Here is a 21,909-nt window from a genome sequence, read left to right as displayed (position 1 = left end):
ACTACATGTCACCCCTGTTAATCAAAAGAAGACAATCATTTATGGCTGAGAAACACACTTCTTTTCTGTCATGCTTTCTCCCCCAACCCCTTTGGTCATGAAAATTGCATGGATATATCAGATTACTGGATTGGTCTATATTGCAGAAATGTACATTTTATAGCCTCCCGCTGTTTCTCAAACTTAGGAATGTGTTATTTTAACTTTTTAAGCATACTCCGAGCTTTAACAAATTCAAATGACCATAAAGGAAGGAAAAGTGATTCCTAAGAATTGCTGCACACACTGGCCAAAATCCATGCACAGTTTTGTGTAGGAGCCCCAGGCTGCCTCAACAGTTAAAATTGTGCCCTGTGCTGCTCCAGTTAAAAAAGGAGTTCAAATGCTTTTTAAAACAGAGGACATTTTTGTGGCCTCTGCAGTTCTAAGATATCAGCAAAACATCTTCTTAGGGATGATGCCCCTAAGAAAGTAAGAAGCAGATGCTGATCGTGGCATTCAGCTAAAATTGGTCCTATTCAAATCCATCCTATTTGCAGATTAGAATTAAGGAGGGGATATGGGAAGATAGAGAAGAGGAGGAGACAGAATAAGCAGGGACAAACTCCACTTATTATGAAGGGTGTTTTATTTGCCTCCTAGTGTTACTCAGAAGGAGCTCTTCAATACTTATTAACCAAATAGATGTCAGAGTCATTTCCCCTGCCTGCCTTATCAATGATTTCTTTTCAGGAAGAACTCATGTGCCATCTCAAGCCTTCTTAGGGACATGAGCCTTATGAAGCCATAGTTTTATAATAAAGGAGACCATTATGAGAGAAAATATCCTGACTTTTATTCTGATATACTTTAAGTAATACTTTCTCTGCCAGTAGTCTTCAAGAAATACATTAGAAAGCTACACAACCACAAATATAGGAATGCTGGAACTTCCTTTAGGTTTCCTTCTGAGAAATGCATTTTCTTTGTCAATCCAAAGGACGGGTTTTTATGAGCACTTGGTTGATAGAGTCTGTATTTATATTATCACTTGGTTACCCTGACAGTACATAAGAAAATCTATTCAGCAGATTGATGGAGAAAAAACTTTTCTCTTCACCAGCCTTTGAAAAGCTCCTTTTACCTCTTTGTTCCTCAGACTATAAATCAGAGGATTCAGCATGGGGATCACCATCGTGTAGAAGACAGAGGTAATTCTGTTAGAGTACCTTCCATGGATTGCATTAGGCTGGCAGTATATTAGGAGAATTGTCACATGGAAGACTGAGATTGCTGTGAAGTGAGAGGCACAAGTGGAGAAAGCCTTGCATTTTCCCTTGCTGGAGTTAATCTTTGAAACACACACGATAATCAAAATGTAGGACGTGAGAATAATGGTGATAGTACTACTCTCCACAAAGGTGGCAAAAATGAAAAGCAGCATCTTATTGAGCTGGGTGTCTGAACAAGACAGAGTTAACACCGGCACAACATCACAAAAGAAGTGGTTGATGATATTTCCACAGAACGGTAGCCGAAAAGCAGAGATCGTATGAACTAGAGCACAAATAATGCCCCACAGATAAGAACTAAGCACTAGAAAGATGCAAACGTTTCTGGACATAATCACAGTATACAATAAAGGATTACAAATGGCCACATACCGGTCATATGCCATTGCAGCCAAGACAAATGATTCAGCAACAACAAACATGATGAACAGGTACATCTGAACTGCACATGCAAAGAAACAAATGCTTTTTACTGCAGAGGCAGTATCCATCAACACTTTGGGTGTTATAGATGAAGAGTAACAAATGTTAATCAAGGATAGGTGGCTGAGGAAGAAATAAATTGGGGTATGGAGACGAGAGTCAACCTTGATTAACAGGAAGATCCCAAGATTTCCCACCACGGTTTTAATGTAGATCACAAGAAAGATCAGAAAGAGAATGGCCTGTAGATCTTCTGGATAGTCTGAGAAACCCAAAAGAATGAATTGGGTCACCAGTGTGTAATTTCTTTTCTCCATTCCTTTCAGATCACAAACTGGAAAGTATCACATTTAATACAATATGAAGAGACACTTGACCTAGAAACCAGCTAAAGAACATGATGATTTATTTCTGCATCTTATTTTGTTCTTCAAAGAGTGATTTCTTTTTTCACCTGTGAATGATACTTCTTGTGGGGGGGAGGGGGAGAGAAAAAGAAATAAAGAAAATAGCAATAAAGGAATGTTCATCAATATTGTTTTTTTTTTAAAAAAAAATCAGCTTGTGACTGCCAAACCAATCACTTACTAAAATTAATCAAAGTATTTAAAAAGAGATTTTAAGTAAAATCCTTCATAATGTTGCAATCCCAGTTGCAGTTATTTTTCTATAACCTATTGGACCTACTGTTTGTCTGTCTGTCTGTCTGTCTGTCTGTCTATCCATCTATTTATCTATCATCTATCTATCTATCTATCTATCTATCTATCTATCTATCTATCTATCTATCTGTCTGTCTGTCTGTCTGTCTGTATTTCTCATCAGTGATAAAGTTGGGGCATCAGTCAAAGAGAACTCCATTGCTAATTGGATGATGGACTGTGTAAGAAAGATCCACCAGGACCAGCCATTATGGGGAAATAGTCTCGCATTAATCAATGTTTCTATGAAGGTCGGAAGTGCTTGAATTTCTTGGCAGTGAGAACAGTTGAAGTTTTAAACATATTTCCGAACTTAGAGCTGTTAGAAAATTATTGTGAATAATTTCCAGCTTAGTTAGCACCCGCTACACTAATAGTCAATCTCTACATCCAGATGAGAGCAAGCACACAAATCCCTCAGTACAACTAACAAAAATATAACTTTATATTTTTTACGAAACATCAGCAGACATCAGAACACTTAACTGGCAAAATGGATAATAGGCGGCAAAATCAGGAAAAAGAGACATGAACAGGTACAAGTTTATGTCTATCAAAAGGGGCATAACTTTTCAGAACTACTACTAGAAATTAGACTGTAAGTAATTAGCATAGATAGTCCATAAAGGAGCTTTCCCTTTGATTATTCAGCTTTAATCCCTTATGTCCATAGTACTAACAGAATACTGATGAAAATAAGACACTAATGATCATTCCTCTATTCTGCACCATGAAAGGAACAATTTGGTGGTATGGAAAGCCTCCAAAGTCATACTTTTTTCACATAATATTTTACTAGGTCTCTTTCGGTTGCAAGCACATGTACCTTCCATATGTTGATTACAGTATACATGGATAAATAAAAACACTCTCGGATTGCAACCTGTAGTAGTCATCTTCAAATTACCACAAAATGAGAAACAAAATTGAAAGTCCCCTACTCAAGTTATCAGAATCAACACTTAACTATATGGACAGCTTTCTGGTTTTCACAGGGCTCAGACCGAAGGGTGCCTGTTGGATTAGAAAGTGAATGGATTCCAATTTGTCAAGAGGGTCCTAAGCATTGCTCTGCAAAGCTTCTAAGAGGCAATTCAATTTGACAAAGCTTTGACCAAATTACCTCTTTGAAGCAGTTTCTAAACTGAAGCAAGGTTTAATTCAAAGATCCTGCTTCCCCGTTACTGCCTATGTGCAAATCTTTTTTCCCCAAAAAACTAGATTGGTTCTTGAGTAGAATAAATTTTCCCTGAGGGCCAACTTGCAAATAATTGAATCATGCTTTCTTCAAATTTCAGATCTCCTGTTTGATTTTCAAACTTTAAGTTAGATTGAGCTAAATTTAATTTTATTCCAGAATTTACCAGGTGCCATCTGACATTAGAAAGCAACAGAGCAGCCCTAGACACCTGCAGTTGCCCAGCCAATGACAACAGACTCCTCTTCCTTGACCTGAAAGGCAAATGCTACTGGAATGCATGAGGGGCCCTTTTTCAAAGATCTCTGTGCCCTTTGGGATGTGATCTCTGAAGTACTTTAAATTTGTCTCCTCAAGAGGAGGGATTCCTCAAGCAATATCGACAACAGTGAAAGATTTCTATAAGAGTTGCATATTTTTGCTTTCGCATAGCTTTGTCTTCTCTTATCCAGCCAGGCATCAGCTTTCTTTTCCAAACTTTAACATCCAGGAGCCTGAGCCAAACTATTCTTTTATGTGAAAAAAGAGAGATCACAGCAGCCCTATACACAGTGGTGGGATTCAGCCATTTTGCACCACTTTGGGAGAATCGGTTGTTAACTTTCTGAGCAGTTTGGCAAACTGGTTGTTGGAAGAAATCATTAGAGCAGAGAAGTGGTTGTTAAATTACTTGAATCCCACCACTGCCTATACATGTCTCTTTGAAGGTTGAGTCATGGCAACTGGACTTATTTTCTTATTGGTTTGAGACATTTCACTGCTCCTACAAGCAGCTTCATCAGTCAGAGCAAGAGCCTTTGGAATGTACCAACTCTTTCTTCGGGGAGGAAACCCCTGAGGTTGATGCTGGAGGAGTTGGTACATTCCAATGCCTAACTAACTTGCTCTGACTAAGGAACCTACTTGGATGACTAGTAAAATGTCTCCAATAAGAAAATAAGCCCAATTGTCAAATTCAACTTTCAGACAGATTTACCTGGATGACTGAGAATCTTTATCAACATCCTTCTGAAGCATTCTGGCTTACTTGATCAGTGATCCTTTATGATCACTATTATCCAGAAACACTACACTACTAACCAGAGCATATAAAACATTTGCTAGACCAATTCTTGAATACAGCTCGCCTGTCTGGAACCCATACCTCATTTCGGACATTAATACAATTGAGCGTGTCCAGAAATATTTTACAAGAAGAGTTCTCCACTCCTCTGATTACAACAAAATACCTTATGACACCAGACTTGAAATCCTTTAAGGTTTAGAAAATTTAGAACTCCACTGCCTTCGACATGACCTGAGTTTAACTCATAGAATCATCTATTACAACGTCCTTCCTGTTGAAGACTACTTCAGCTTCAATCACAACAATACATGAGCACACAATAGATTTAAGCTTAATGTGAATCGCTCCAATCTTGATTGCAGAAAATATGACTTCAGTAACAGAGTTGTTAATGCCTGGAATGCACTACCTGACTCTGTTGTCTCTTCCCAAAATCCCCAAAGCTTTAACCAAAAACTATCTACTATTGACCTCACCCCATTCCTAAGAGGTCTGTAAATAAGAGCACCAACGTGCCTACTGTTCCTGTCCTAATGTTCCCTTTGATTGTATCCAATTTCATATAGTTATTACATACTTATGATTATATTTATGCTTATATATGGTATAGTCATTTCATGCTTATGCTTATATGTGACAAATAAATAAATAAAATAAATAAATGATGTGTACTTATCAGTAGATTGTGAAACTGGAGGGGAGATGAATTGTTCAGATCACTTTTTTTGACATACAATTTTATTCATATGGAATCTCCCCCAAAAAACTGGGGAGGGAAATAAGGAGAGTGAACTGAAAATGCATGTATTTCTCTAAAAAATTACTAATGCCTATTTCATTGTTATATTTTAAAAGCTCTTGAAACTTCTGATGTCTACATCTGTATCTGGAGCCACATTATATTAATAGCCCACATTTTCTCCATTTCTCAGAAGGCAGCAGAGAAGCATTTAGTTGCTCTGGGCTGAGACTGAAAAAATTAAACAGGCTCAGATCAATTAGTTCTTGAATAGGAGACCTCTGACAACACTGGAAAATCCCAAGTCTTATAGTCATAAGATTGGGAAGTTAAAAAACATCTTGGAAGAAGGCAACAGCAAAGAACTTTCATAGTGTTGACATCCTTCAAGAAAATCCTATCACACCCCACACAGAGTGTCTATGAAATTGAAAGGACATATTGACACGAATCAATCTAACCCTTGCTCTTTGCTTCTGTTAAAGAAGTTGCTTGTACTATTTTGCTATGGTTAGAAATCATTTGTTAGGAATTCATTCTATAATAGAATTGTATCCTTTTCTATCTGGTTTCTCACTTCTGTAATTTGTTTCAGAGCTAGGCACATCCTTGGAGACAGTTCCCAGGAACATCTTGCTCCATAGATAAAGCCGGGGCTGCCTATGAACCCGAACACAAAAGGACAAGGGATACTCTGTAAGATAGTAAAACATGGACAGAGAGAGGAGGCCTGAACAAAGAAAGATCACGTTGGTGATGAACCTTTGTCTGATTGGATAATATTTTTTTCTATCAATGTAAAATGTATCTAATACTCTGAGCCACTCTTGCAGGGTGTGGCTATTCCTTACATGCATTTTATCTGTATTGGAAATAGTATCACCTGGACTTCTTACTTTAGCCGAAGAATAAAAACCTGGGTTTTTTTTTGCAAACCTCGAGTCGAGTCTCACTCTCTTTGGCATCTCAAAGGCTCAGGGAAACTTCTGGGACCTTACAAAAACATCAGGAATCAAGCTTGATTCGAAGAAACCATTACTTTTGCTTCTTTCTCCAGAAGCTCAAGGCAGCATAAACAGCATTTATTCTCCTTCAATTTTTCCCCAAAACTATATGTGTCAGTCTTGGCTGAATAATTGTGACTGGCCCAAAACCAGTAAGCTTCCATGTCTGAGAATTACTACCTGGTCTATCCAGTACAAGTCCAATGCCTTAGCCATTAAACATATTGTCCCCTCAATGGCTTGTTTTATTTTTTTGATTGCATGCATGGCTGACAATACTCAACAGCATTCTCTTTGTTGTTAAATGTTCAACAAAAACATTTAAAAATATATTTCCAGATCATCTTTAGTCTTCAAACGCTTCCAAGATTAGTATACTTTGATTTATTACCAAAACCAGAGAAAGTGAATTTTTATAAATGGCCTACCTCATTCTGAAAATAAACTAATGGGATAATAATTAAGTGGCTCAGAAGAATATAGCCATACCACATCAAGGAAGTTCTCTTGATGAACAAGTGATAATGTAGGTTTTTTTTTAAAAAAAATAGAATAATCCTGTAGAATAAAGAGAAAATTAACAGCAGAGGAAACATCCTTTTCTAAATTAGCTAGTTCAAGGCTGGCCAAAGCAGTTATTGGCTTTCCTCTGTCACTGGAAGCAGCTTCAGCTACAGGGTCACAGTTTTCAACTTTGAGTTATAGCCCTAGCTCCACCATCACAGACTGGCCTCATAATTACCTCTGCTTTGTTAGAAAAACCCTTCAACCGTATCTTACAATCTGCTGAAGACCATCTGAAAGGGTACAAAGGTATCTTATGGCTAGAATGTCACGTGGCCTTTAGCAGCTTTTTCATCATACTGCTGAAAATATCCTAATTTTATTAGCAAATGTTGGACTTTATTGACTGTTTTAAAAGGTGTCTTTTTTCACATTTGTCAACTGTCCACAGTGATATTATTTCCTGGCACACAGTAAACAATTTTGTGCCACAAGCAGGACATATGGCCCCCAACAAAATGCATAGAGGAAGGTGCAGTGTATGAACTTCTAAATCATTTCACTGGTTTTCCTCAATGAATCCTCCCAGGCTCCCTTCAGCAAACAGTTAAATCACAAGTAAAAACTATCGGAAGAAAGACATAAGCAAGTATAAAACTGAATGTTATTCTTGTGTCCCCAGAGTGAGTGAGATCATGATTCAGAAGCACTTGGGGAAAGAATAAATGGTTTTCAGCAATTCATAGTTCCAGATAAACAAGTATACAACAGCAAGAAGCTGAATTTCATAGCAAGGTTACAGTGAGAAGACCTGTTCTCTCCATTCATGCCTGCTCCAAGGTACTTTCCCTTTTTAACTGTGGCATCTGATATTATTTCCTCTATTAATCAGTTGCACTGGGTGATGACTTTGCACGTTTAGAAAGATTTGTTTCTTATAGGAGAGAAGGCATCCAAGAGTCAACCTTCCTCACTGCCTCCTATACATTTCTGCATTACATTCCATGTTGGAGCGGAAGAGCACCAATGAAGGGGAAAGATAACTGAAAATTGGAGGGCGCATCTTTTGTGAATCAGAGTGCTTCCTATTATTTCAGTTTTAACACAAATTGTAAATAGTTATAATGATGTATGCATCTTATGAAATTACAGCTGGAAAAATTATCTGACTTTAAAATAGCAGGGAAGCGATATAAATTAGAGTGGTGGAACAGATTTATTACTGATCTAAAGGAGGGCTGAAAGAGGAAAATAATAGTTTACAGTATTCAGATTTGTAGATATCAGGAACAGGATGAGTGTTCAGGAAACAAACATCTGAAATTATAATCCTGAATAAATAACTAGATTTGGCAGTGGCTGGGCTACAGGAGAAAGAGGGAAATATTGAATTGAAGTTGATTCTAAAATTTCATGTTAGTATGACAATTGAAGTAATCAGGAAAACAGTTTATAGCCTGTTATTTTTACATATTTGCTATTTTTAAAAATGTGCTTCTCTCTAGTTTCAGAGGTGTCATCAGACAAAATTAAAGACTGGCATGCTTTTCATCAAAGAAATGTCTGAAGGAAATGTCTCTATGGGAAGTGATTTTATTCTTGTGGGCTTTACAGATCAGTATACTTTTCAAATATTGTCTTTTTTGTTTTTCTCAGCTGTTTACATTTTTACCATTGTTGGAAATCTTGGCATGATTTTATTAATCAGGATTGACTCACGACTCCATACGCCTATGTACTTCTTCCTGAGTCATCTTTCTCTTATAGACATGTGCTATTCTTCTACAATTGTTCCTAAAACTCTGGTGAATTTCTTAGCAGGCAGAAAGACCATTTCATTTGCTGGATGCACCACTCAGTTATTCTTCTTTGCAGCTTGTGCTACCACTGAGGGCTACCTGCTGGCTGCCATGGCCTATGACCGTTACGTTGCAGTTTGCAAGCCTCTTCTTTACACAGTTGTCATGTCACAGAAGGTTTGTGAGGGTTTGCTGGCTGGGGCATATGTCATAGGTGTGATGAGCTCAGCTATACATACCATCTCTATATTTCGTCTCCCATTCTGTCATTCTCATAAAATCAACCACTTTTTTTGCGATGGGCCTCCACTCCTAACCCTAGCCTGCTCAGACACTCATTTCAATGAGAGACTTCTTTTTGCTGTGGTTGGGTTCAACATCTTGATCACCACTGCAGTCATTCTAGCATCCTATTTGTCTGTCCTCACCACTGTACTGACTATCCACTCTACTGAAGGCAGGTGCAAAGCGTTCTCCACCTGTGCTTCCCACTTGGTCACTGTTACATTGTTCTATGGAAGTTCCCTTTTCATGTATTCACGGCCAAGCTCAAGCCATTCCTTGGATCAGGACAAGGTGGTTTCTGTGTTGTACTCAGTTACAATCCCCATGCTTAACCCACTCATTTACAGCATGAGGAACAAGGAAGTGAAGGATGCTCTTAGAAGAACAAGAGGCAGATTCCATTCTTCATGGTGCCAATGGCACCAAGTAGTGCAATCTCAGCAAATACAGTACAGACGAACCTTTTTCCCCCCCAAAAAAATAAATGGGCAGAGTAGTTAACCAAAGGTTTGAGGGGCTGGGAAGAATATGGGGAAGATGTCCTTGAAGGTCGGCTTTAATGTCTTTGAAATGCCACCCTTTCAAACAGCCATGTTTATATTTTGATCTGCTTTCGACTTAGTTCAGCAACATTGGTGCAATTCTTATTGACCTCTGTTGTATAGGATTCCCTGTTAAATTTATAGAACAGTGTATCCTCAGTCTGTATGACAAAGCCCCTACAGAATTTAGTGTCTCATTTTAAATTAACTGAAATTTTTCTGGAGTTTTGTAGAATATAAATATAGTCTGTGAAGACTCTTTTTGCAAGATGGGACAAAGTAAAAAAGAATTTGTATGAGGCTTAAATATATTCAATTCCAGAATTGAAGAAATACCGACATACTGTATAAATATAGCTTGTAATCTATAATCTGGAACTTCACTATCAAGGAAGCCATGAAGTAAACAGCTGCTTCTCAAATGTTCAATCATTTGAACATTTTGATTAAATATCCTAATCATTGTAAATAATAATTTAAAAATACCAAGATCAAAGTGCACGTATTTCAAATGTTATGAAACTATATGGCTTAAACTATGCAGGATAACAGTTAGAAGGATGATAATTAGAAACACAACTTTTCATATCTCATTAAAAAGAGATGGAAAGGAGGGAGAAAAGAAAGCTTCAAAACTTCTAGTGTTTTGCTTTATTTTTAAACATTACATCTCTTGAGTTAGTAAGTTAAATTAGTAATTTAAATTATGTGCTCCCATAAGAATACTGGCTGGAAGTATTTAAAGCACTAGTTAATAACAGGGAGAAATAATTCTCAGATTGATCTCAGAAAGTAAATGGGACCTAGAGATGAATAAGCTTAGCCAAACCTTCTAGGAACACTGGCCTTAGGTATTATCAAGAGGGATTAACTGGGTATCATAATAACATCACTGAAGCAATGGATTTGGAGCTATCTAACAGGTAATTGTCCAGTTAATTTCTTTCTGGTCTTAAAAGTGGGAAGTATTATTGTCATTCAGGTTAGTTAAATTTCTGTTTTTTCCATTTGCCCATTCGTATGTTTAGAATATGGAAGGTAGCTAAGGTAGGAATGCTGGATGCACTGTGTGCAAACAGTATACCAGATGGCACTATCTAAATAAGGAAAAAGAAAAATTGCCACCAACTGTATGACTGGGCTGCAAAACTGTTCCATTTACAGAAATTAAATTCCATACATACAAAAAAAGCTCCTATACTTTTTGTGGCATAAAAAATACTGTCTGAACCTACCCAATGCAGTTATCCTGTGCAATTAGGTTTTGCAAATGACTTCCAGGAGAAAAAGCACCTTTCTACTAGTCCAAAATTCACATAGAAGGAAACATATACTGTAGTATATGCTAAAATGCAGAAGTGTACTTTTTTTTTTTAATTCAGGAGCAATCAGAGAACGGTGTGCATAACTACAGTATGTATATTCTGTTCCCATGGATGGATAAGCGGTGCATCTACACTACCATATAATACATATAATGCAATAGGCAGATGGAAGGAAGTTTCTGGATCCAACCTTTCTTTTTTACAGTTTAGGATCTTTTTCAAGCCTATGAGCAAGGGACAGATTTTCCCTATTCCCACCAGTTTAAAATATCATCTGTGGTATTGGAATATTTATGAAATGAGTTTTAAAAAATCAAGATAAATGTGTCTACATCTGGAAATATTTACCAGCACTAATTAGCACTGACAGTTCTAGAATATATATGCTAATAGTCTTTTCTAAGGAAAAAGGGACTATGATAGGCCATTGTTTCATGAAAGACTGCTTAAGTGATTTCTACTAGTATATCATACAATATGGACACAATATGAGTGCATCTTCCAGAAGGACATATGGTGATCATGCATGTACCATCTTTCATTGCATATGATGAGAATAGTGTTAAACTCCTCATGAAATAGATATTGCTTAACAACTGGTTTGTCTGTATTATTAATAACTGTGTTTTAAACTGCCTGGAATAAAAATTGAAAAAGAAATTCATAAAATAATATGTTGCTGCATATTACAAACAAAAGTGCCTAAAGCTCATGATTATTAAACTTTAATAATATTTTACAAATATGCAAACTGTTAAAATAAACCTGACTTTACAATGACATTGATGTTATATTTGCAGATTGAGAAAGACTCATGAACATTATTGTCCCTATATTCTAAAGTGACAAATTAGGATCTATTGGCAAAAATCCCCTTAATAGTATCATATTTATAGTTTATAAATATGTATATTCATATTTATATTTACATAAATAAATTTATATTTATAATATTTGCATATTTATATTTATAATATGATATATAGTATCATATTTATATTCATAGTATCACATAGAATCAGTTTCTCTGTTGATGATGCAGGATTTGGATGGAGTTTTGGGAGTGTTGTTCTTGTTTGGTTATTATTATTATTATTATTATTATTATTATTATTATTATTATTATTATTATTATTATTATTATTATATCCTTAATTATAACTTTGGAAGGTACACAAAGTTCCATATCTATTCTCCATGAACATCACAAGACTCATTCAGAAACAGATGTCAATTGAAAATTACACCACAGTGTCTGAATTCATCCTCCTGGGTTTTGGAGAAAATCCCAAATTGAAAGTTCCAATTTTTATATTTTTCTTACTAATCTATTTTTTCACAGTGGTAAGTAATTTGGGCATGATTTTCCTGATCAGAATGGACGCTCAGCTTCATACACCCATGTACTTTTTCCTCAGTAACTTGGCTTTCATAGATTTTTGTTATTCCTCCAATATTATCCCCAAGGCCTTGGAAAAATTTTCTGGCGGAGAAGAAAACCATTTCCTTCTCAGGATGCATCATCCAGACTTATTTCTTTGTTGCTCTCGCAAGTACAGAGATCATTCTTTTTGGATTGATGGCATATGATCGTTACGTGGCCATTTGCAATCCTTTGCTGTATCCTTCCCTCATGTCCCATGCCCAATGCTTCAAAATGGCAGGAGGAGCCTTCACAGCTGGCTTCCTGAACTCCATTATTCATACCACTCTGGTAGGTACTTTATCTTTCTGCCACTCTAATGAAATCAACCATTTCTTCTGCGAGATCCCCCAGCTCCTCAAACTCTCCTGTTCCAAAATCTTTTTAACTGAAATATTTATTTTTTTGTGTGCTGGAATTAATATGCTGGGCTCTCTCCTGATAATACTGAGCTCATACATACATATTCTTTCTACAATATTTAAAATGAATTCAGTGGTTGGCCGTCAAAAAGCTTTCTCTACTTGCATTTCTCATTTGATTGCTGTATTCATATTTTATGGAACAGGCCTCTTTATATACTTGCAACCCAGTTCAAACTATTCAGAGGATCAGAATAAAATTGTTTCTTTGTTTTATGCCTTCATCATCCCAATGCTTAACCCTTTAATCTACAGTCTGAGAAACAAGGAGGTGAAGGATTCACTGAAGAGAACAATGGATAGAAATCTATTTTTGCATTCAAAATAATTATTAAGTCAAAAAGGTTTCAGCTCACCTAGATATTAACACCTAGAGTTGTTAATGCTTGGAATACACTACCTGACTCTGTGGTCTCTTCCCAAAATCCCCAAAGCTTCAACCAAAAACTGTCTACTATTGACCTCACCCCATTCCTAAGAGGTCTGTAAGGGGCGTGCATAAGAGAACCAGCGTGCCTACCATTCCTGTCCTATTGTTTCCTTTCGTTATATCCAATTAATATAGTCATTACATACTCATACTTATATATATGCTTATATATTGTATAGTTATTTCATGTTTATGCTTATATATACTGTGTGACAAAATAAATAAATAAATAAATAAATAAAAGAAAATATGCTCCTCAATTCGTACTGTGTAACAGTTGTATTATACTTTGAAATTGTAAAATACTTTAAATATTGTTAATACTTCTAAAATATTGTAATTTAGTATTAAAATGGTAAATAAATTTAATGGTCTCTTATAATAGAATGTATCATGAAAGAAAGAACTGATGGAGAATGGTTGAAGGTAGTGTGTTTGAATATCCCAATGAAGAAAAGATACTATCTTCTAGCATCTTAAGGGTTATCATATAGAAAATGGCCCAAAATTATTCAGAGCTGTCCATGAAGATGGGACAAGAAACAATGTGTTTAGATTATAAGGGAGTAGATTTCAGTTGGACATCAAGAAAAAAATTCCTAAGGCCTTTTCAGTAATAGAAGCAACTACCTCAGAAGATGGTAGAACCTCTCTCCTTAAAAATGTTTAAAGGCATCTTGAATCAGAGGTGGGTTTCAGCAGGTTCTGACCAGTTCTGGAGAACCGGTAGCGGAAATTTTGAGTAGTTTGGAGAACCGGTGGTAAAAATTCTGACTGGACCCGCCCCCATCTATTCTCTGCCTCCCGAGTCCCAGCTGATCAGGAGGAAATGGGGATTTTGCAGTAACCTCCCCCTGGACTGGGGTGGGAATGGAAATTTTACAGTATCCTTCCCCTGCCACACCCACCAAGCCATGCCATGCCCACCAAGCCACACCCACAGAACCAGTTGTAAATTTTTTTAAAACCCACCACTGTCCTGAAAGATCATCTGTTGGTAATGCAATACTACTTGATTCCTGTGCTGGAGGCACAGACCTCTGCTAGATGATCTACTAGGTATCCAACATTGGCAGACATGTGTAGCCAATGAAGGTGATCATGTACAGACGGAAACACAAATAACAAAATAGCCAATTTCAAGAATTATTTTCTTGCTTCATTTTTTAAAATATCCCCCATTTAAAGTAAATTTGTGAAGATAAAGGTAAGACTTTTCGTTTAACCTTCAATGGCGATTTGGAAGATAATAATACTTAATTCATTGAAAAGTGACAATCAACCTAAAATTAGAGCAGATAGTTAGCCACTTACCATGATCCTTTGGGTAATCAATTAAGAAACTAAAGGGGGAACTTTTGAATATCATATGAGTCAGCTGATGAATTTGAACTGTTCCCTCTGGGAGGCCTGTAGAAATAGCCTCCTCCTGGCCATTAATAATCCAAACTTTTTGCAAACTATTTTCTAGCTGTTTAATAACGGCAAATTCTGCAGAGACATTGGACCATGATTCATGTTATCCCCTGTCACCATAAATTTTGAATTCCCATGCAGTTTTTTTTAAAAAGATATTTAAGGGATCCAAGGAAGGAAGCAATAGCACTTTTGTTAACTTGCTGCTTCAGCATAATAATATCAGCTGTGCACTGGAAAAAGGTAATGTGACAAGTTCATATGATAGATTAAGGGTGCAAATGCAATCTTTGAGACACAGAAAGAAAGTGTTTCTGGAAATATGAGGAGATATTTCTATTATCACGCAAGTTACCTCCTGCTCAGGTAGGTGGTCTATGAGCACAATTGGTCAAGAGATTCTTTCATCATTATTCATGTTACATGCCTGAGAATGAGAGGGAGAGAAAATAGGAAGATACAGGAAAAGGTCTCTATGATACAGCCTGATTGTTTTATATCAGTTGAATACATGCAAGTGATGCAAGAGGTATTAACACAATTTTGGGGTGAGAATGATGAATTTGATGACTGATACATATGTACATTTGAATAGGGGGTATCTGTGTGAAAGTGCAGTATATTTGTGAATGGGGAATGATTATTATTATTATTTCTTCTTCCTCTTCCTCTTCCTCTTCCTCTTCCTCTTCCTCTTCCTCTTCTTCTTCTTCTTCTTCTTCATTACAGTTACTCTCAACAGAATAGTGAAATTGTTGGAATATCTCTATTATCTTTCAGCATTCTTGTATCCCTCTCATAATCCATGTATAACCAAGAGTTTCTTTCTGAGACTTAAACAGTGAACTATACTACCACCCATTATGTCTTTACATGTCCTCATCAAACAATTATAGAAAGAGACTGTTCTACTCTTTTGCAGAGTTATCCCAAATATCTAAATTAATGGCAATTCTTACACAGCAAAATGCTGAACTCCCATCAGCTTCTCGGGGTTGCTTCTGTGAGTAATCTCTATTTAAGCTGCCTTTTTTGGAGAAAAGGTAGAATGTAATAAAATAAACAAATATATGAACTCCAGGCATTTGGTGAAATGGAATTTGATCCAAGAAAGCTGTATTAATAAACCTTTAAGGTATTAGATGACTGTTCAATATTCCTTGAAACTTCTCTGAACCATAGAGAATCAGTGGTTCTTCCAGAAACCAACAGAGAATGACTTTTCTCCCATCCCATAATTCCATGGGACATCAATATCCTTTTGAGAAGAGGAGTGGGTACAGGCTGCCTATTAAGGCTGCCCTGCCTTTTCAGAACTTCTCTTTCACCTAGCTGGGCCCTTAGAAATCACACTTGCCAGGTTTGTCTTTATTTTTTCCCTGATTTAAATGGGGAAGGGGACGAAGAATGTTTGCAAAAACCTGGATTATTTATGAATCTTAAAACAAAAATCATTTTCCACATTAAACAATAATTTTTAGGATGCTTTTGAATTTCAGCTTAGTGCGAAGCAACAATAGAAGAACGAAAAATGGCCTGAATTTTTTCTATTTTTTCCATATGCACCTGGGCAGATTCAGATTTAGGCATAAACTAAACGTGCTACAGGTTAGGATTTCACATCCTGAGGTGTATATGCATGGGAGGGGGGAAGGCCATTTGTTACAGTCTCATATATGAAAGTTAATTAAGCCCTCCTGTACTGTATGGTGCTTATATGGCTCTCATTAGTTTATTCAGATATGCTTTGCTTCTCTGTACGTTTATAACTTTTATTCAAAGAGGGTCATTCCCCACCCGAGCGTGGGCTTTTGAAGCTTGGCAGCAGTCTTGTTATTTTATGTTGAGCCTTCAATACACTCTTGACTTCTGGTGAACTAGTCTCTGCAATTTTCTGGGTAAGATTTCAGAAGTGGTTTGCCCTTGCCTCTTTCCCTGGGTTGAGAGAAGAGAGTGACTGACTCAAAGTCACCCAGCTGAGTTTGTGCCTAAGGCGAGACTAGAACTCATGGTCCCCTCTTTTGTAGCCACATGCCTTAACCAGTACACCAAACTGTCCCTCTTATCTTCTATTAGCACTTGCAGATATCACCTCTACAGCATTCTGAAGCTTAGGATCTCGCCATGGCTACATCCAGCAATGCAGCTGTTAGTGCTTCTGCCCTGAGGCTGTACCGTTCTGAAGCAGAGGACTAGTTGGGGGTTGTTGTTGTTGTTGTTGTTGTTGTTATTCTGGATGAATGAAAAATGACTGAAAAGAAGCAAACAAACAACAAAAAACCACCAGTAAATTTAACAACTCAATTGACTTTGGTTCTCTTTTGGTGCATTTCAGCTGCTCCTCACAAATGATCAAATATCAGTACTAACAATCAATAAAACCAGATGTTTAAAAAATGCATCTATACATCACAAACTTCCTTGCTGCACAGAGAACCAAACCAATGTGGTCATTTAGTACCAGGAATTTTATATCCCATGGAGCTAAGACAAACAATATGTTCTTCCTGGGGATAAACACAGCTGCAAAAAATAATTCCTGTAACTCAATATTAATTTTCAACCTGCTCTAACTAAATTTTTTATATATTGTTTTTATTTTGTCACAACAGTATACACAAACATCAATATAAAACAACAACACATCATACAAGCATATATATGAGCAAAAGTATGCAACAACTATATCAATCTGATACAATGAAAGGAAACAATAGGACAGGAATGGTAGGCACTTTTGTGCTCTTATGCACGCCCCTTATAGTCCTTTTAGGAATGGGGTGAGGTCAATAGTAGACAGTTTTTGGTTAAAGCTTTTGGGATTTTGAGAAGAGACCACAGAGTCAGGTAGTGTGTTCCAAGTGTTAACAACTTGTTACAAAAGTCATATTTTCTGCAATCAAGATTGAAGATTGAAGAAACTTTTTTCCTAGGTTTTTCCAACATGTAATCAGACAATTGCATGGGGCTATTGCTATCACTGATTTATTAAAACACATCAGTAAACTTGTACTACTACTCAATTATCTTGAGATGCATCTTTAATTCTTGCAGTCTCACTGGAATTAGTTTTTCTAAAAGTTTCAGTAGGGGGGAAAAACACTTTTGACTCATGTGTCCTTTGTTGGACAGACATCACAATTATACAACTCATTGAATAGTCTTGCCGCATCAGATATCAAAATTGTTTGGATTCTCTGTAGTGTTATCAGTCCACTTCACTGAAAATAAAACAACCAAATTCTTAGAATAATGAGATTTATTTTACATTATGTTTTTCAGAAAACAATAGAATAAAAATATGAAGGAAACAGCTGAGATGTTCCACAGCCTTTTTACATTATTGCTTCTGACGTCTAACGTGCATGAAGATCCATAATCAGAACCAAGACAGGATAAATTCAGCCACAGAGATGTTTGGAGAAAATCACACAGCAGTATCTGAATTTATCTTCCTTGAATTTGTAGAACAACCTGAAATGAAAGTTCCTCTTTTCATGTTTTTCCTCCTGATCTATGTTATCACAATAGTAGGTAACTTGGGCATGATTTTGCTGATCAGAATGGACCTTCAGCTTCATACACCGATGTACTTTTTCCTCAGCATCTTGGCTTTCATAGATTTTTGTTATTCTTCTACCACCCTCCCCAAGATTTTGGCAATTTTCCTGTCAAGAAGAAAAACCATTTCCTTCACAGGATGTTTCATCCAAATGTATTTCTTCCTTGCTCTTGCCAGTACTGAGTGCATTCTTTTGGGGTTGATGGCATATGACCGTTACGTGGCCATCTGCAATCCTTTGCTGTACTCATCTCTCATGTCCCATGCCCAATGCCTCAAAATGGCAGGAGGGGCCTTCATAGCTGGCTTCCTGAATTCCATTATTCATACCACCCTGATAGCGACTTTGTCTTTCTGCCAGTCCAATGAAATCAATCATTTTTTCTGTGATCTCCCACCACTCCTCAAGCTCTCATGCTCAGACAATCTTGCCCCTAAAATATATGGTTTCACTAGTGCTGGAACCATCATTTTGATAAATTTTCTAATTATCCTCATCTCCTATATGTGCATCTTTTCAACAGTGATCAAGGTTCACTCATTAGGAGGCCAGCAAAAAGCCATCTCTACCTGCCTCTCCCATCTGGTTGTTGTGACCATGTTTTATGGAACAGGTTTGTTTGTTTATTTGCAACCCAGTTCAAACTATTCTGAACATCAGCATAAAATTATGGCTGTACTGTATGCCTTTCTCATCCCTATGCTAAATCCCTTGATCTACAGTTTAAGGAACAAGGAAGTAAAGGATGCCCTGATAAGAGCAATGAATAAGAATGTTTCCCGTGTAAAATAAACATTGTCAACTGCAGACTGCAGTGAATAGGAATTCAGTTCAATAAAGTGCCAGGAACTGAGTCCTAATTCTGTGGAATATTTAAATGGATGTTTTGTGTTAAGTGAGGCATTTGAATGTTCACTCAGCTGTTTATTATTGTCAAGAACCCGAACTAAGCTGAATTAAAACAAAGTTCTTTATTATTTAAATTGGCGGTAAATAACATTTCTGAGGCTAGAAGCCATCCTTTAAAATAATCTCTCATCTTGAAGAATATAATAAAATGACACAGTAGTATTTTAGCTTTTGTTATTTGTTTTCTTTTGTGTGCTTATCATGGAATTAGGAAGTCTAATAGTAACCCACCTCCAGTCACATGTCACAATGCCAGTTTTTCACCCCAACTCCAGAAGAAATTTCCATATTAGATGGAGAGGAAATAGGCAGGAAGATAGACAGGGAGAAAAAGGGCCGGTTTAGCTCAGGCTGGTAAAGCCTGTTATTAAGAACACAAAGCCTGCAATTACTGCAGGTTCAAGCCCGGCCCAAGGTTGACTCAGCCTTCCATCCTTTATAAGGTAGGTAAAATGAGGACCCAGATTGTTTGGGGGGCAATAAGTTGACTTTGTAAAAATATACAAATAGAATGAGACTATTGCCTTATACACTGTAAGCCGCCCTGAGTCTTCGGAGAAGGGCGGGGTATAAATGTAAAAATAAAAATAAAAAAAAGAATAAGCAGCTGAAGAAAAAGGATTCAGAATCCTGTTGCTTGGTGTGCTGAATTTGTATTACTGGGGATTTTTAAACACCTGGGAAGACTGGGAAGTCTTCTGCTTGCTATCAGAAATTGTTTTGAACGTGATCATATTTTAACTGTGAAAGCTTCATTTTTTTTAAACTTCAAGAAATTTAAGTGAAATTTACTGAATCTGAGGTCATTTCAAACAGAATGTAAAAGCATTCTTTCACATGGGTTTGTATGGAAACCAGTTTGCAAAACTTAGTTCCAGGCAAAAACTAGTAGTGAGTAGGGCTGGAGGTGGGAAAAAAAACTTTAATCCTAGGAAAAATATATCGTAAAAGCTTATCTCAAGAATAACATCACAGAAACCTATATTTAAAAAATTTTCTTCAGGAATTTATATTGACAGCTATGCCATTTAGAGAAAGCTGTGTACAGAAATTTTGTGTGCTAGAAAAATTACATATAAAAGAGGATGCATATTCTTAAAATAGATTTTTTAAAATTGTTAAAAGATCAATGAGTCAAACACCTATTTTATATTACTGTAACATAAAAAAAATGTTGGAGATAGGAATCCAATGACACTGATTCATAACTGAATGACCGCAAGGCATATAGAGTGTTAAATATTCACTGTTTGTACTCTCTTGGCACAACATTTTGCCTTCTTTTTGTCTGTGAGATTGGGAGGTCACTTCCTTCTCCCTTTCTTCCTAGGCCCCAGTACATGCTCCTTGACTCTTCTTCTGATAGGACACAGTGGGCTTGGTCTACATTTGAACTGCATTTGTTATAAACATTCTCCTCCTTTCCACCAAGTTCTACAACTTACAGTACTTCACCAATCATTGCCTAGATTAGATTCCACTCACATATACACCCACAACTTCCAACAATGATCCTGTCTTTTCTATGACTATTTGAGATTTGCGTGGGAAGTCAAGCCCAAAAGGGAAAAACAAGACAGGTATCTTGGAGAAGAGAACATTGTAAGGCTCTATCTGCTCAAAGGACTGAAAAGGGATGTATTCAAGATCTGGAGGAACAAGATGGATTGTGATTGCTGCAAAGCCAAGGGATGTAATTGTGCTGAGAATTCATCCTGTGAGGATGAGGCAATGCTGATTTCCAAAAACAGAGCAATAAATTAACCGTAACCTAACCCTTGATGACTCCCCATCAGGGTCTCCCAATAAATTTAAAAACAACTTTAATGAGTCCAGATTTTTACTGATCTGCAGGTTTAAAAAACTTTCAAATAATTGCTGAATCTCAGAAGTATATAAATGAAAAACCCTCTTTTGGGCATAACTATTCTGTGCCAAGAATGTTTAAGGTTGTTTTGCAGGATTATTGGCATCAACCAAGAAATAATTTCCAAATTGTCCTTCACTACTAATTGTACTAATTAGTAATTATAATAGTAATTACAATAGTAATAGTAATTACTAATTGTCTACTAATTAGTAATTGTAATAGTAATTACAATAGTAATAGTAATTACTAATTGTCTACTAATTGTCCTCGACTGAGCTTTTTATATTTCTAAAATCAAATTAGTTCAAAGTCAATGCTAAATCTCCTGATCCTAAGAAATAGCCAGGCTGAACTTCTTTATTATAAAAAAAAATGGTTTGAAGAAGTTCTTTATCAAAGGCATTAGGCGAGGAGAATCCTAAGACCTGCTACATATAAATCTCTTGGGCTGAACTTAGCACCTGCTAAGTTATCAAACTTGGCCCCTATATCTTTTTTTTTTCTTCTTTAGAAAATTCTTTCTAGATGGGATGTGGCTACTTCCTTTTTACCCATTTCAAGCATTATAAATGATACAATAATCCTTTTTTATTTTTTATCATCCAATCATGAATTATGTCCTCGGAGCTGATGTATTATAATGCATCACCCCAGAGATTTCATAGAAATAGCTGTTCATATTCAGCATCTTCATGAGCAAGCTGTTGTCCTTTCTTCATTCAACTAAGAATGAAGAAGGCCAAATATTTCATACTCATCAGAATGAGCAGCAAAAGGCCAGCTTACCTGGGATACTTCATCTACATAGGAGTTCAATCTCCATGATTACCAGCTCACACTTGTATTCAACCTGTTTATTAAAATTGTGCTTTGGTTGGGAATGAACCACAAATTCAGGCAAGGGAGGACAATTTGGGATAGTTGTTTTTCAGAGGGGATTAGACAAGCAGCTCCAATACAGTCTGCCTGACTTAAAAATCCCTTATTAGAACTCTGCCCTAATTTTTTCTGTTACTATT

General features: G+C 36.6%; 4 protein-coding genes across 4 annotated transcripts; 3 read left to right on the top strand and 1 right to left on the bottom strand.

Annotated features, from left to right (window-relative positions):
• Nucleotides 1–1,063: 1,063 nt before the first annotated feature.
• LOC131205145 (olfactory receptor 5D18-like) lies at nucleotides 1,064–2,014 on the bottom strand. The gene has a single exon (XM_058197137.1). The coding sequence runs from the start codon at nucleotides 2,009–2,011 to the stop codon at nucleotides 1,064–1,066; it is 948 nt and encodes a 315-aa protein (XP_058053120.1). The 5' UTR covers nucleotides 2,012–2,014.
• A 6,427-nt stretch (nucleotides 2,015–8,441) lies between these two features.
• Nucleotides 8,442–10,328, top strand: LOC131204737 (olfactory receptor 8D1-like). Its single transcript, XM_058196264.1, has 2 exons — nucleotides 8,442–9,372; nucleotides 10,282–10,328. Exons 1-2 carry the CDS (start codon nucleotides 8,448–8,450, stop codon nucleotides 10,326–10,328), a joined length of 972 nt encoding a protein of 323 aa, XP_058052247.1. The 5' UTR covers nucleotides 8,442–8,447.
• Nucleotides 10,329–12,084: 1,756 nt separating this feature from the next.
• LOC131205084 (olfactory receptor 5F1-like) lies at nucleotides 12,085–13,030 on the top strand. Its single transcript, XM_058197008.1, is given in 2 exon segments — nucleotides 12,085–12,336; nucleotides 12,338–13,030. Coding segments are annotated over 2 exon segments (945 nt in total).
• Nucleotides 13,031–17,961: 4,931 nt separating this feature from the next.
• Nucleotides 17,962–18,903, top strand: LOC131205031 (olfactory receptor 5F1-like). Its single transcript, XM_058196885.1, has one exon. It carries the CDS (start codon nucleotides 17,962–17,964, stop codon nucleotides 18,901–18,903), a length of 942 nt encoding a protein of 313 aa, XP_058052868.1.
• The last annotated feature ends 3,006 nt before the right edge of the window (nucleotides 18,904–21,909 follow it).

This window comes from Ahaetulla prasina, chromosome 1, assembly GCF_028640845.1.
Source record: "Ahaetulla prasina isolate Xishuangbanna chromosome 1, ASM2864084v1, whole genome shotgun sequence".
Classification (NCBI taxonomy): domain Eukaryota; kingdom Metazoa; phylum Chordata; class Lepidosauria; order Squamata; family Colubridae; genus Ahaetulla; species Ahaetulla prasina.
This window is presented reverse-complemented; position numbering and strand designations above follow the sequence as displayed.